We start from the raw sequence: 13699 nt of genomic DNA on the forward strand, positions 1-13699 counted from the left end.
CATCACCAACTCCTGGAGTTCACTCAAACTCATGTCCATTGAGTCAGTGATGCCATCCAGCCATCTCATCCTCTGTCGTCCCCTTCTCCTTCTGCCCCCAATCCCTCCCGGCATCAGGGTCTTTCCCAGTGAGTCAACTCTTCGCGTGAAGTGACCAAAGTACTGGAGTTTCAGCTTCAACATCAGTCCTTCCAATGAACACCCAGGACTGATCTCCTTTAGAATGGACTAGTTGGATCTTACAGTCCAAGGGATACTCAAGAGTCTTCTCCAACACAGTTCAAAAGCATCAATTCTTTGGCAGTCAGCTTTCTTCACAGTCGAACTCTCACATCCATACATGACCACAGGAAAAACCATAGCCTTGACCAGATGGACCTTTGTTGACAAAGTAATGTCTCTGCTTTTGAATATGCTGTCTAGGTTGGTCATAACTTTCCTTCCAAGGAGTAAGCATCTTTTAATTTCATGGCTGCAGTCACCATCTGCAGTGATTTTGAAGCCCCCAAAAATAAAGTCTGACACTGTTTCCACTGTTTCCCCATCTATTTCCCATGAAGTGATGGGACCAGATGTCATGATCTTCGTTTTCTGAATGTTGAGGTTTAAGCCAACTTTTTCTCTCTCCTCTTTTACTTTGATCAAGAGGCTGTTTAGTTTTTCTTCACTTTCTGCCATAAGGATGGTGTCATTTGCATATCTGAGGTTATTGATATTTCTCCCAGCAATCTTGATTCCAGCTTGTGCTTCTTCCAGCCCAGCATTTCTCATGATGTACTCTGCATATAAGTTAAATAAGCAGGGTAACAATATACAGCTTTGACGTACTCCTTTTCTTATTGGAACCAGTCTGTTGTTCCATGTCCAGTTCTAACTGTTGCTTCCTGACCTGCATATGGGCAGGTGAGGTGGTCTGTTATTCCCATCTCTTTTAGAAGTTTCCACAGTTTATTGTGATCCACACAGTCAAAGGCTTTGGCATAGTCAATAAAGCAGAAATAGATGTTTTTCTGGAACTCTCTTGCTTTTATGATGATCCAGCAGATGTTGGCAATTTGATCTCTGGTTCCTCTGTCTTTTCTAAAACCAGCTTGATCATCTGGAAGTTCACGGTTCACGTATTGCTGAAGCCTGGCTTGGAGAATTTTGAACATTATTTTACTAGCATGTGAGATGACTGCAATTGTGCGGTAGTTTGAGCATTCTTTGGCATTGCCTTTCTTTGGGATTGGAATGAAAACTGACCTTTTCCAGTCCTGTGGCCACTGCTGAGTTTTCCAAATTTGCTGGCATATCGAGTGCAGCACTTTCACAGCATCATCTTTCAGGATTTGAAATAGCTCAACTGGAATTCCATCACCTCTACTAGCTTTCTTCATAGTGATGCTTTCTAAAGCCCACTTGACTTCACATTCCAGGATGTCTGGCCTGGTGTGATGAGTGATCACACCATCATGATTATCTAGGTCATGAAGATCATTTTTGTACAGTTCTTCTGTGTATTCTTGCCACCTCTTCTTAATATCTTCTGCATCTGTTAGGTCCATACCATTTCTGTCCTTTATCGAGCCCATCTTTGTATGAAATGTTCCCTTGGTATCTCTAATTTTCTTGAAGAGATCTCTAGTCTTTCCCATTCTGTTGTTTTACTCTATTTCTTTGCATTGAAGAAGAGGAAGGCTTTCTTATCTCTCCATGCTCTTCTTTGGAACTCTGCATTCAGATGCTTATATCTTTCCTTTTCTCCTTTGCTTTTTGCTTCCCTTCTTTTCACAGCTATTTGTAAGGCCTCCTCAGACAGCCATTTTGCTTTTTTGCATTTCTTTTCCATGGGGATGGTCTTGATCCCTGTGTCCTATACAATGTCATGAATCTCATTCCATAGTTCATCAGGCACTCTATCTATCAGATCTAGTTGCTTAAATCTATTTTTCACTTCTACTGTATAATCATAAGGGATTTGATTTAGGTCATACCTGAATGGTCTAGTGTTTTTCCCTACTATCTTCAATTTAAGTCTGAATTTGGCAATTAGGAGTTCATGATTTGAGCCACAGTCAGCTCGCGGTCTTGTTTTTGCTGACTGTATAGAGCTTCTCCATCTTTAGCTGCAAAGAATATAATCAATCTGATTTCTTAAGGAGATTGACTTTATTCAAAGCTACACAGTGATTAGTCATTCTATCAACCACATGTAACAATGTCAATAACTATCAAAACACTATTTCCTAGTAATTCCATTATCTCAATAGAATGACTGCCATTGTTTGGCACACCTTTTTAATTCTAGCCATTATGCCCTAGGCATTTCCTGATTTTAACTGTAGCATGCTTCTGCTGCTGCTAAGTCGCTTCAGTCGTGTCCAACTCCGTGCGACCCCATAGACAGCAGCCCACCAGGCTCCCCCATCCCTGGGATTCTCCAGGCAAGAACACTGGAGTGGGTTGCCATTTCCTTCTCCAATGCATGAAAGTGAAAAGTGAAAGTGAAGTCCCTCAGCTGTGTCCAACTCTTTGAGACCCCATAGACTGCAGGCTACCAGGCTCCTCCATCCATGGGATTTTCCAGGCAAGAGTACTGCAGTGGGTTGCCATTGCCTTCTCCGAACCATAGCATAAATGCCATTAAAAAAACTTGAGGCAAGAATATACAATAGAGAAAAGACAATCTCTTTAACATGTAAACCACATGTAAAAGAATGAAACTAGAACACTTTCTAACACCATACACAAAAATAAACTCAAAATGGATTAAAGATCTAAATGTAAGACCAAGAAACTATAAAACTCCTAGAGGAAAAGATAGGCAAAACACTCTCTGATACATAGCACAGTAGGATCCTCTGTGACCCACCTCCCAGGGTATTGGAAATAAAAGCAAAAATAAACAAATGGGACCTAATTAAACTTAAAAACTTTTGCACAACGAAGGAAACTATAAGCAAGGTGAAAAGACAGCTTTCATTATGGGAGAAAATAATAGCAAATTAAGCAACTGACAAAGAATTGTTAGGGGAAGCACACTGACAAACCACCCACCCTGGCCAGGCACCATACTAACCATCTGCATGAGCTGTTTTATGACAGGAGATCCTGGTAAGGAACACGGAACTAATAAGCTACCACCAACCGGAAGGGTTCAGGAAAGGTCAAAAGGAGACACCACATGTCTGACCACCTCCCAGAATTCTTCTCTCTTGCATCCATCTTGGCTGAACAAGGTGTGCACCACCAGGAAGGACTCTGAGTCAAAATGATTGGCTAAAGACAACTTGGAAACTAATCCCATCACATGAAACCCGAGACTGTAAGCCATGTGGCAGAGCTGTTCTCCTGGGTTCCCTTACCCTACTGCTCTCCACCCGGGTGCCCTTTCCCAATAAAATCTCTAGCTTTGTCAGCACGTGTGTCTCCTCAGACAATTCAATTCCGAGTGTTAGACAAGAGCCCAGTTTCAGGCCCTGGAAGGGGTCCCTCTTCCTGCAACAGAATTAATCTCAAAAACATACAAGTAACTCAGCAGCTCAATTCCAGAAAAATAAACGACCCAGTCAAAAAATGGGCCAAAGAAGTAAACAGACATTTCTCGAAAGAAGACATACAGATGGCTAACAAACACATGCTCAACATCACTCATTATCAGAGAAATGCAAATCAAAACCCCAGTGAGGTACTGTCTCGCAGCAGTCAGAATGGCTGCTATCAAAAAATCTACAAACAATAAATGTTGGAGAGGGTGTGGAGAAAAGGGAACCCTCTTACACTGTGGCTGGGAATGCGAACTAGTACAGCCATTATGGAGAACAGTGTGGAAATTCCTTAAAAAACTGGAAATAGAACTGCCATACAACCCAGCAATCCCACTGCTGGGCATACACACAGAGGAAACCAAAATTGAAAAAGACACATGTACTCCAAGGTACTGTACAAAAAAGATCTTCACGACCCAGATAATCACGAGGTGTGATCACTCATCTAGAGCCAGACATCCTGGAATGTGAAGTCAAGTGGGCCTTAGAAAGCATCACTATGAACAAGGTTAGTGGAAGTGATGGAATTCCAGTTGAGCTATTTCAAATCCTAAAAGATGATGCTGTGAAAGTGCTGCACTCAATATGCCAGCAAATTTGGAAAACTCAGCAGTGGTCACAGGACTGGAAAAAGTCAGTTTTCATTCCAATCCTAAAGAAAGGCAATGCCAAAGAATGCTCAAACTACCACACAATTGCACTCATCTCACATGCTAGTAAAGTAATGCTCAAAGTTCTGCAAGCCAGGCTTTAGCAATATGTGAACTATGAACTTCCAGATGTTCAAGCTGGTTTTAGAAAAGGCAGAGGAACCAGAGATCAAATTGCCAACATCCACTGGATCATGGAACAAGCAAGAGAGTTCCAGAAAAACATCTATTTCTGCTTTATTGACTATGCCAAAGCCTTTGACTGTGTGGATCACAATAAACTGTGGAAAATTCTGAAAGAGACGGGAATACCAGACCACCTGACCTGCCTCTTGAGAAACCTATATGCAGGTGAGGAAGCAACAGTTAGAATTGGACATGGAACAACAGACTGGTTCCAAATAGGATAAGGAGTACATCAAGGCTGCATGTTGTCACTCTGCTTATTGAACCTATATGCAGAATACATCATGAGAAATGCTGGGCTGGAAGAAGCACCAGCTGGAATCAAGATTGCCGAGAGAAATATCAATAACCTCAGATATGCAGATGACACCACTCTTATGGGAGAAAGTGCAGGGGAACTAAAAAGCCTCTTGATGAACGTGAAAGAGGAGAGTGAAAAAGTTGGCTTAAAGCTCAACATTCAGAAAATGAAGATCATGGCATCTGGTCCCATCACTTCATGGGAAATAGATGGGGAAACAGTGGAAACAGTGTCAGACTTTATTTTTTTGGGCTCCAAAATCACTGCAGATGGTTTTTGCAGCCATGAAATTAAAAGACGCTTACTCCTTGGAAGGAAAGTTATGACCAACCTAGACAGCATATTCAAAAGCAGAGATAATACTTTGTCAACAAAGGTCCATCTGGTCAAGGGTGTGATTTTTCCTGTGGTCATGTATGGATGTGAGAGTTGGACTGTGAAGAAAGCTGAGGGCCGAAGAATTGATGGTTTTGAACTGTGGTGTTGGAGAAGACTCTTGAGAGTCCCTTGGACTGCAAGGAGATCCAACCAGTCCATTCTAAAGGAGATCAGTCCTGGGTGTTCATTGGAAGGACTGATGCTAAAGCTGAAACTCCAGTACTTTGGCCACCTCATGCGAAGAGTTGACTCACTGGAAAAGACCCTGATACTGGGAGGTATTGGGGGCAGGAGGAGAAGGGGACAACAAAGGATGAGATGGCTGGATGGCTTGACCAACTCGATGCATATCAGTTTGAGTATATTCCGGGAGTTGGTGATGGACAGGGAGGCCTGGTGTACTGCGATTTATGGGGTCGCTAAGATTCAGACATGACTGAGCAACTGAACTGAACCCCAATGTTCATCATAGCACTTTTCATAATCGCCAGGACATGGAAGCAACCTAGATGTCCATCAGCAGATGAATGGATAAGAAAGCTGTGGTACATATACATAATGGAATAGTAGCTCAGACGATAAAGCATCTGCCTGCAATGCAGGAGACTCGGGTTCAATTCCTGGGTCGTAAAGATCCCCTGGAGAAGGAAATGGCAATCCACTCCAGCACTCTTGCCTGAAAAATCCCATGGATGGAGGAGCCTGATAGGCTACAGTCCATGGGGTCACAAAGAGTCAGACATGACTGAGTGACTTCATTCACTCATTAAGACGAATGCTTTCGAATCAGTTCTAATGAGGTGGATGAAATTGGAGCCTATTATACAGAATGAAGTCAGTCAGAAAGAAAAACACCAATACAGTATATTAATGCATATATATGGAATTTAGAAAGATGGTAATGATGACCCTATATGCGAGATAGCAAAAGAGACACAGATGTAAAAACAGAATTTTGAACTCTGTGGGAGAAGATTAGGGTGGAATGATCTGAGAGAATAGCATTGAAACATATTTATTATCATATGTGAAATAGATTGCCAGTTCAGGTTCAATGCCTGAGGGGCGCTCAGGGCTGGTGCAACGGGATGACCCTGAGGGACGGGATGGGGAGGGAGGTAGGAGGGGTGTTCAGGATGGGGAACACATATACACCCATGGCTGATTCATGTCAATGTATGGTAAAAACCACTACAATAGTGTAAAGCAATTAGCCTCCAATTAAAATAAATTAATTAAAAAAACTTGACATTTTATTACATGAATTCCCACAGGGTTGCATATATCCCCTATTTTTTTTTTAAACTTCATAATATTCTACTAAGTAAATGGATTCTAATTCACTAGACTCAATTGTTGGACATTTAGGTGACTTTTATTAAGTAATAAATTAGTTGTATTTACTTTAGGAAACCAATACATCGTTAAGAAATGCTTAATTGATTCCACTTTTACAGTAACAGTGAGACATTTTCTTTTCTTTCTGAGGTTTGTGTGCATGTATTGAGATCAAGAAGATGTTTCAGTATTCTATCTGTTGGGATTGCAAGCAGGGAGTGTGGTCTGCATAATCAGAAGAAAGCAACAGGGAGAAAGGGCTGATGCCTCCCAGAAAGTGAAAAGTGAAAGTGAAGTCGCTCAGTTGTGTCCGACTCTTTGTGAGACCCTGTGGACTGTAGTCCACCAGGCTCCTGAGTCCATGGGATTCTCCAGGCAAGAATACTGGAGTGGGTTGCCATTTCCTTCTCCAGGGGATCTTCCCAACCCAGGGATCAAACTTAGGTCTCCCACATATGCAGGCAGATGCTTTAACCTCTGAGCCACCAGGGAAACCCAACACTTCCCAGAGGCAAGGGTAAAGCTCTCAGTTTCCTAATCTCAGTTTCCTAATCTAAGGGCTTCTTAATCTGAGTTTTTGGCGGGATGATCACTCAGCTTGGTGTGCCTGGGACTGGCAGTTTCCTGCACTGTGAGACTTTCAGTGCTAAACCAAAGAAAGTCCTCATGTATTGGTCCTCCTCCACCTTGGTAAGGAGGAGGTGAAAGAATTGAGAAGGGGATGAATCATTTATATAAGCTACCCCTTGGTCATAAAAGCAGAGATTCAGAGAAAGCCTGCTCATGCATGGCAATGTGAAACCCTGATACTTTATGAAGGAGCCAAAATAGATATTTATCTCAAGTTACTTCTCTGCTCCCCAAAAAAACCCATTCATTCATTTAATATGTAAGAAATACCAGGCACTCTTCTAGGCATAAGATGCCTGGTTTTATGTTACTTTTATTACTCTGTGTGTCTGTGTGTGCGTACTGGCGGAAGGGAAGAGGAAATAAATAAAAAAGCATAAAATAAATGAAATTAGCTATGATAAATGCAATAGCAGAAACAGGATAGTTTAATGCAATAGAAACTGCAAGGGATAGAGTTGTGCTATTAGCTTGGTGTTGGAGGTAGATTATTCAAGAGAGCTGACATTTGAGGCAAAGCAGTGATGAGAAGGGGCTTCCCTGGTGGCTCAGTGGTAAAGAATTTGCCTGCCAATGCAGGAGACTTGGGTTTGATCCCTTGGTCAGGAAGATCCCTGGAGAAAGAAATGACAACCCACTCCAGTGTTCTGGCCTGGGAAATCTCCTGGACAGAGGAGGGTGGTGGGTTACAGTCCATGGGGTGGCAAAAGAGTCATACGTGACTTAGTGACTACGAGGAGCCAGTCAGTATCCGCAGGAGGCATTAGGGGCAGAAGGATCCACATGTGCAAATGTCCTGAGTCGAAACAAGTTGTCCTTCCTGGAGGAACTTAGGAGAGGACTTTGTGCACATGCTGTAGGGGAGGACTGCTGACCTGGTCTCAGTCTCAGTCTCAGCAACCACCCAGTCCAAGTTCCGTTTTCACAAACAAGGATGATAAGGATGCTGAGGCCCACGTGCATGGACCATAAACTCTTGATTTCTAATCCAGCACTCTTTCCACCAAGCCATGCCACACTGCCATTTCTAGTAACTTGGCTTGAGTACTTAATATTCTCCCCCTGTACAACTGGAAGTAAATCAAAGAGATTCATATATTTTAGGTATGAGAAAAATTGGAGTTGTTTGTGGGTGGACACAAGGGCCAAAACGTTAGCCTCAGGTAAAGTAAAGAACTTTGGGGTCAAGATTAACCTCCAGTGGTGGGACCCCAGCAGTTCTGTAGGACATGTTTCCAGAACAGCAGGTTAAGACAAATTCTGCAGCCCACAGAAATGAAAATGAAACTGGTTGGTAAGGTGAAAGAAAAGTGAAAGTTAGGTCTGACTCGTTGTGACCCCATGGACTGTAGCCCACCAGGTTCCTCTGTCCATGGAATTCTTCAGGCAAGAATACTGGAGGGGGTAGCCATTTCCTTCTCCAAGGGATCTTTGCAAGCCAGGATTGAACCCAGGTCTCCAGCACTGTACGCAGATTCTTTACCATCTGAGACACCAGGGAAGCCTAAGAATACTGGAGTGGGTAGCCATTCCCTTCTCCAGGTAGGCAGCCATAACAGACGTGTCACCCTGGCACTGAACTTGTGCCAGGTAAGACCTTGTGGTTGAAAAGGTCCACAGTTGAGCCACAGATAGCTAAGAGTTTAAAGGGCAAAGAAAGCAGGTAAATGTGACTCTGGGTGTGCCAATTAAAGAAAGGCGGAGGAGAAAGCAGATGCAGTGACCAATTAAAGTTACAGGGCTGGAATCCTGAATCCTCCAGCTCCTCCCTTCACCTCCGGCCCCCTGCATGGACGACAGCCACCAAGGGTTAAAAGAATCGCTACATGAGCGGTGATTTTGGAAACTCAAAGAGTTAACTGTATCAAAAACTAAAGCAGGGGAGGAGAGAAAGACTGGAACCAACTCACGGGAGACAAATCCTATTGGCATCGAGGAGGCAGGAAGCCAGCCCCTGGGCGCGGCCTGCAGGGGGCAGGCGATCGCGCGGGGAAGCGGGGGCCGGCTCCGCAGCTGCCCGCAGCCACAGGGAGTCCTCGCCGCGCGTTCGGCCGGTGCGCCCTTCTCCGCCCGCGGACTCCGCACTGCGCTCCACCGCTAACATGTGTGCCGCCCGGATGCCGCCCCTGGCGCACATCTTCCGAGGGACGTTCGTCCACTCCACCTGGACCTGCCCCATGGAGGTGCTGCGGGAGCACCTCCTTGGTGTGAGCGACAGTGGCAAAGTAAGCGGGTGCGGGGTCTGGCGCACTCCGACGGGCGGGCGGACAGGTGCGAGGAATCTCGCCTGGGGAGCCACGGACCCCGGAGTTAGCTCGGTGCGGAGTTGAACTTAAGGCTTTGGCGCTTTCCGGGAGAGCCCTGGTGCTGGGTTCGTGGGCTGGAATGAAAGTAAAGTGTTCCCAGGTGCTGGGAGATGTAGAGTACGATTGGTTCCACAGCTTTGCAGGCTTCGGTGGAAGAGGGAGCAAGGCTGTGCCCTCTCAAATCTTGAAATCATTAATAAACTAGCACCTTGCTTCATTCATTTTTGTATCTCAGGTTCCTGGCATAGTGCCTAGCATCGCCTAGGCGCTCCGTAAATTTGATTGAATTTATTGTGAACGAAATAATAGAAGGGTCATTTGATCAGTGTTGTTGAGTCCTTTCAGTGCATTCGAATAAGTTAAGAACTGATTTCATTCATCTGATCATTCAGAAAACAACATATTGATACTAATGATCCAGACTAGACAACTTGTAATACTAGAAAGGATAGTCTGAGAGAAATTTACCGCCTCACCGCCCCCCCACCCCCAGCCATTTGCATCAAAACAAGCAGTTCCATTTTAAAAGGTTTAAAATGTCTTCTATGAGTGTATCTTTCGCACTTCTGTTTCCAAAAATCAGGATTTCTACAAAGACGTAGGTAACTTGAGTGTTCCATACACACCAGTGGTAACTGTATTGGCAGTGGCCTTGCCAGTTTCAGAGGAAGCCATTCCGTTTTTAGGAGAAAAATTAAAGATAGAGATGGGATATTTTTGAGCTTTTCCCCAACTGCCGGTTTGGTTAGCAAAAGTACACATATTTGTGACTTGTCAGCTTGAAGATGCTATTCCTGACTAAAGATGCTTCCCAGTCAGTGACAGTTTTGAATCATGACTTTTACATTTGGGGATAACTAAACCCTATTTTCTTATGGTACTTAAAAATCTATACTCTGTGTATATTCAGGGAGCCTGCTGTTGTGTTTCCAAGGTGATGAGACTCTCAGAGCTCTGCCAATTGGGAAGACTCCAGTAAAGCCCGTGGTATTGAATTGTTGCCTTGGGTACTTGACCCTCAAGTTTCAGGGACCCCTTAGGCTTGCGGCAAGTCCCCAGAAGCAAAGGAAGAGAGACTGCTAAACTAAGGAAAGATTAGAGGTATTTGCTTAATCACAAAGAAGCTGTTCAACAATTAGGTTTCTTTTATGATCTACATTTCCATTTCCAAAATTTGAAATGGTAGGATAGCAGGTGAGAGAATTGGCTAGTGGATTGCCTTTAATCAGTGGTAAGGAGGAAGAAAAGGAAGTAATTTATCTAAAAAATTTACCTTTCCTGGGTGTTGTACAGAAGAATAAGAGTGTCCTGAACATGCAATTAGTAGTTGAGTCAGGGAGTCTATTTGTAACTAAGGAGCATACTGAAGTTATAAATTTAGAAAAATGCCATTCCCCCACAAGATAGAATTAACTAGGAATTGCATACAAAGGTAAGTTAATCAAGTGGATTAGATTTACAGTATAAAATGCACTAATCAGTGAATTGGTAACTTTATCCCTCTTCTCTAGGTTCGAGTAGTTGATTCCTGATTGTAAAGGGTGGACATGTCACATATATTTTAAGACTTGATTTCCCTCATTTTGAAAGTGGGACTGCCTGGTCTTTAGAGTTGCTGGGATAAATATATCATTCATTAAAAAGTTTTCAAGGTTCTTACAGAAAATTATATCCCCACAAAGTAAATAAATAGGCAGAATCATCTTGATCTTTGCATTTTTACTGAGCACCCAAAGCTGTTTCCAAACCTTGGGATGAATCAGAAACATCTAGGGTGTTTGTTAAAATGCCATTTCCTGGGCATCATCTTCCAGAGAATCTGAATCTGTAGATCTGGAGTAAGTCCTCAGAAGTGGCATTCACAAAAGTCCCAGGAGATTTGGGTACGGGTAAGGAAATGGCAACCCACTCCAGTATTCTTGCCTGGAGAATCCCAGGGATGGGGGAGCCTGGTGGGCTGCCGTCTATGGGGTCGCACAGAGTCAGACATGACTGAAGCGACTTAGCAGCAGCAGTGGGTGGGTTTGGAGAAGGAAATGGCACCCCACTCCAGTACTCTTGCCTGGAAAATCCCATGGACGGAGGAGCCTGGTAGGCTGCAGTCCATGGGGTCGAGAAGAGTCAGACTCGACTGAGAGACTTCACTTTCACTTTTCACTTTCCTGCATTGGAGAAGGAAATGGCAACCCACTCCAGTGTTCTTGCCTGGAGAATCCCAGGGACGGGGGAGCCTGATGGGCTGCCGTCTCTGGGGTCGCACAGAGTTGGACACAACTGAAGCGACTTAGCAGCAGCAGCAGCAGTGGATGGGTTGCATGTTGGGTAACCTCAGTATATAGGTTGCATGATGGAACTAGTTGTGGGGGGTCTTGGGTGCTCAGTTCTTCATTTCAAGCCCTGGGCTTGTGTAGCATCTCAGAGAGAAGGGACACGATTTCCCCTGTCTTTCTTCTCCCTTCTCCACCTAATCTTTCATTTTATTAGCTTCATTTAGGCCCAGAGAATGATAATGACTAGCTACTTTTAATTCATCAATTAAAACTCATTCAAAATTAGGTTAATTAAAAAAATTCTCTAGTCAACAATTTAGTATTGGGTATTTTGAATTGAGTTAGTTTTTCTACTTAAGTAGCATGTAGCTTTTTGAAAGAGAAGCTCCAGCATGTGTAATTCATTTGCAGATACGTAATTGTGAGACACTGTGTGCTCACATATTACTGAATTGTTTAATTCTTCCCACTGGGTCAGGTTGACTTTAAAGACAGGTAAAAGATGTCTTGGGTCTTTAAAGCACATTTACCTAAAAGCAAGAGCAAGGAAGAGAATTGTTTTGGAGGTATTACCTTGGGGTAGCAGGAGCAAATCCTATGCAGACCTGAGTTCAAGTCGGGTCTCTACCACCTACCTGCTCAAAGCCCATGGGTGAGACATTTAACCTCTCTGAGCCCCAGTTTCTGCATTTGTAGAATGAGATTTACTTTTGCTAAATATTAAATGAGATAATGTATGAAAATGCTTGTCACTTAGTGGATACTCAGCACATACCATGTTCATTTTGTCTCCTTCCCTCTGTGCCTAGCAAATCCTTAACCTCTTGCTCACTGTAGCATTTTTGCATATTTCCACATGATGGTATTCATGCAGGTGAACAGGGGGAGAAAGAAGCTTGGCCCAAGGTGAATTGTGTGGGAGGTGGGGGAGGCCACTGGACCTCTGGTGTGCAGCCTCACTGCTCATGCCACTGACCCTCTGGGAAGAACAATCTGAAGAGCATTTGCTGCCAGGTTTCCTAGTACATTACTTTCAGTATCTCTTTTATTCTTCAATGTAATTATTTCCTCTTAAAATTGGGAAAGTTGAGACTTGAGAAGTCATGCATCCAGAGATGGGTTTTGAATTAACATAACCAAAGCCGATATTCTCTTTACTAGAGTAGCCCACCTCTCTGAGGCACAGTCACTGACCTCAAAGAGCATGCACTGTTGGCAAGGAAGCTTTGACTTGTACTTATTGTAAAAGTGGACTGCTTCCTGAGGTAAAGAATGGGCTCCCTGCTAGAAATACACTGATGATTGAAATATGCAAACTCTGCCCTGTCCTTGTATCATTTAGTAATTAACAGAATCTGCTATGACCTGTCAGAACTTGAGCTAATCTGAAGGTGGGGTAAACTAAGATCATGGCATCTGGTCTCATCACTTCATGGGAAATAGATGGGGAAACAGTGGAAACAGTGAATGACTTTATTTTTTGGGCTCCAAAATCACTGCAGATAGTGATTGCAGCCATGAAATTAAAAGACGCTTACTCCTTGGAAGGAAAGTTATGACCAACCTAGATAGCATATTGAAAAACAGAGACATTACTTTGTCCACAAAGGTCCGTCTACTCAAGGCTATGGTTTTTCCAGTGGTCATGTATGGATGTGAGAGTTGGACTCTGAAGAAGGCTGAGTGCCAAAGAATTGATGCTTTTAAACTGTGGTGTTGGAGAAGACTCTTGAGAGTCCCTTGGACTGCAAGGAGATCCAACCAGTCCATCCTAAAGGAAATCAGTCCTGGGTGTTCATTGGAAGGACTGATCTTGAAGCTGAAACTCCAATACTTTGGCCACCTGATGTGAAGAGCTGACTCATTTGAAAAGACCCTGATGCTGGGAAAGACTGAGGGCAGGAGGAGAAGGGGACGAGAGAGGATGAGATGGTTGGATGGCATCACCAACTCAATGGACATGGGTTTGGGTGGACTCTGGAAGTTGGTAATGGACAGGGAGGCCTGGCGTGCTGCGGTTCGTAGGGTCACAAAGAGTCGGACACGACTGAGCAACTGAACTGAACTGAACTGAAGATGGGAAGAAGGCTTTCCTGTGTGTGGAGTGACA

At 43.8% G+C, this 13699-nt stretch overlaps 1 protein-coding gene across 1 annotated transcript in view; it reads left to right on the plus strand.

Moving 5' to 3' along the window:
- The first annotated feature begins 9012 nt into the window (after positions 1–9012).
- GDA (guanine deaminase) overlaps positions 9013–13699 on the plus strand; it is a 129137-nt gene continuing 124450 nt past the window's right edge. Inside the window, exon 1 of the mRNA XM_040253192.1 lies at positions 9013–9238. Coding sequence (XP_040109126.1) covers positions 9116–9238 — 123 coding nt within the window. The 5' untranslated portion in view covers positions 9013–9115. The remainder of the gene's footprint in view (positions 9239–13699) is intronic.

This window comes from Oryx dammah, unplaced genomic scaffold, assembly GCF_014754425.2.
Source record: "Oryx dammah isolate SB20612 unplaced genomic scaffold, SCBI_Odam_1.1 HiC_scaffold_1, whole genome shotgun sequence".
Taxonomy (NCBI): domain Eukaryota; kingdom Metazoa; phylum Chordata; class Mammalia; order Artiodactyla; family Bovidae; genus Oryx; species Oryx dammah.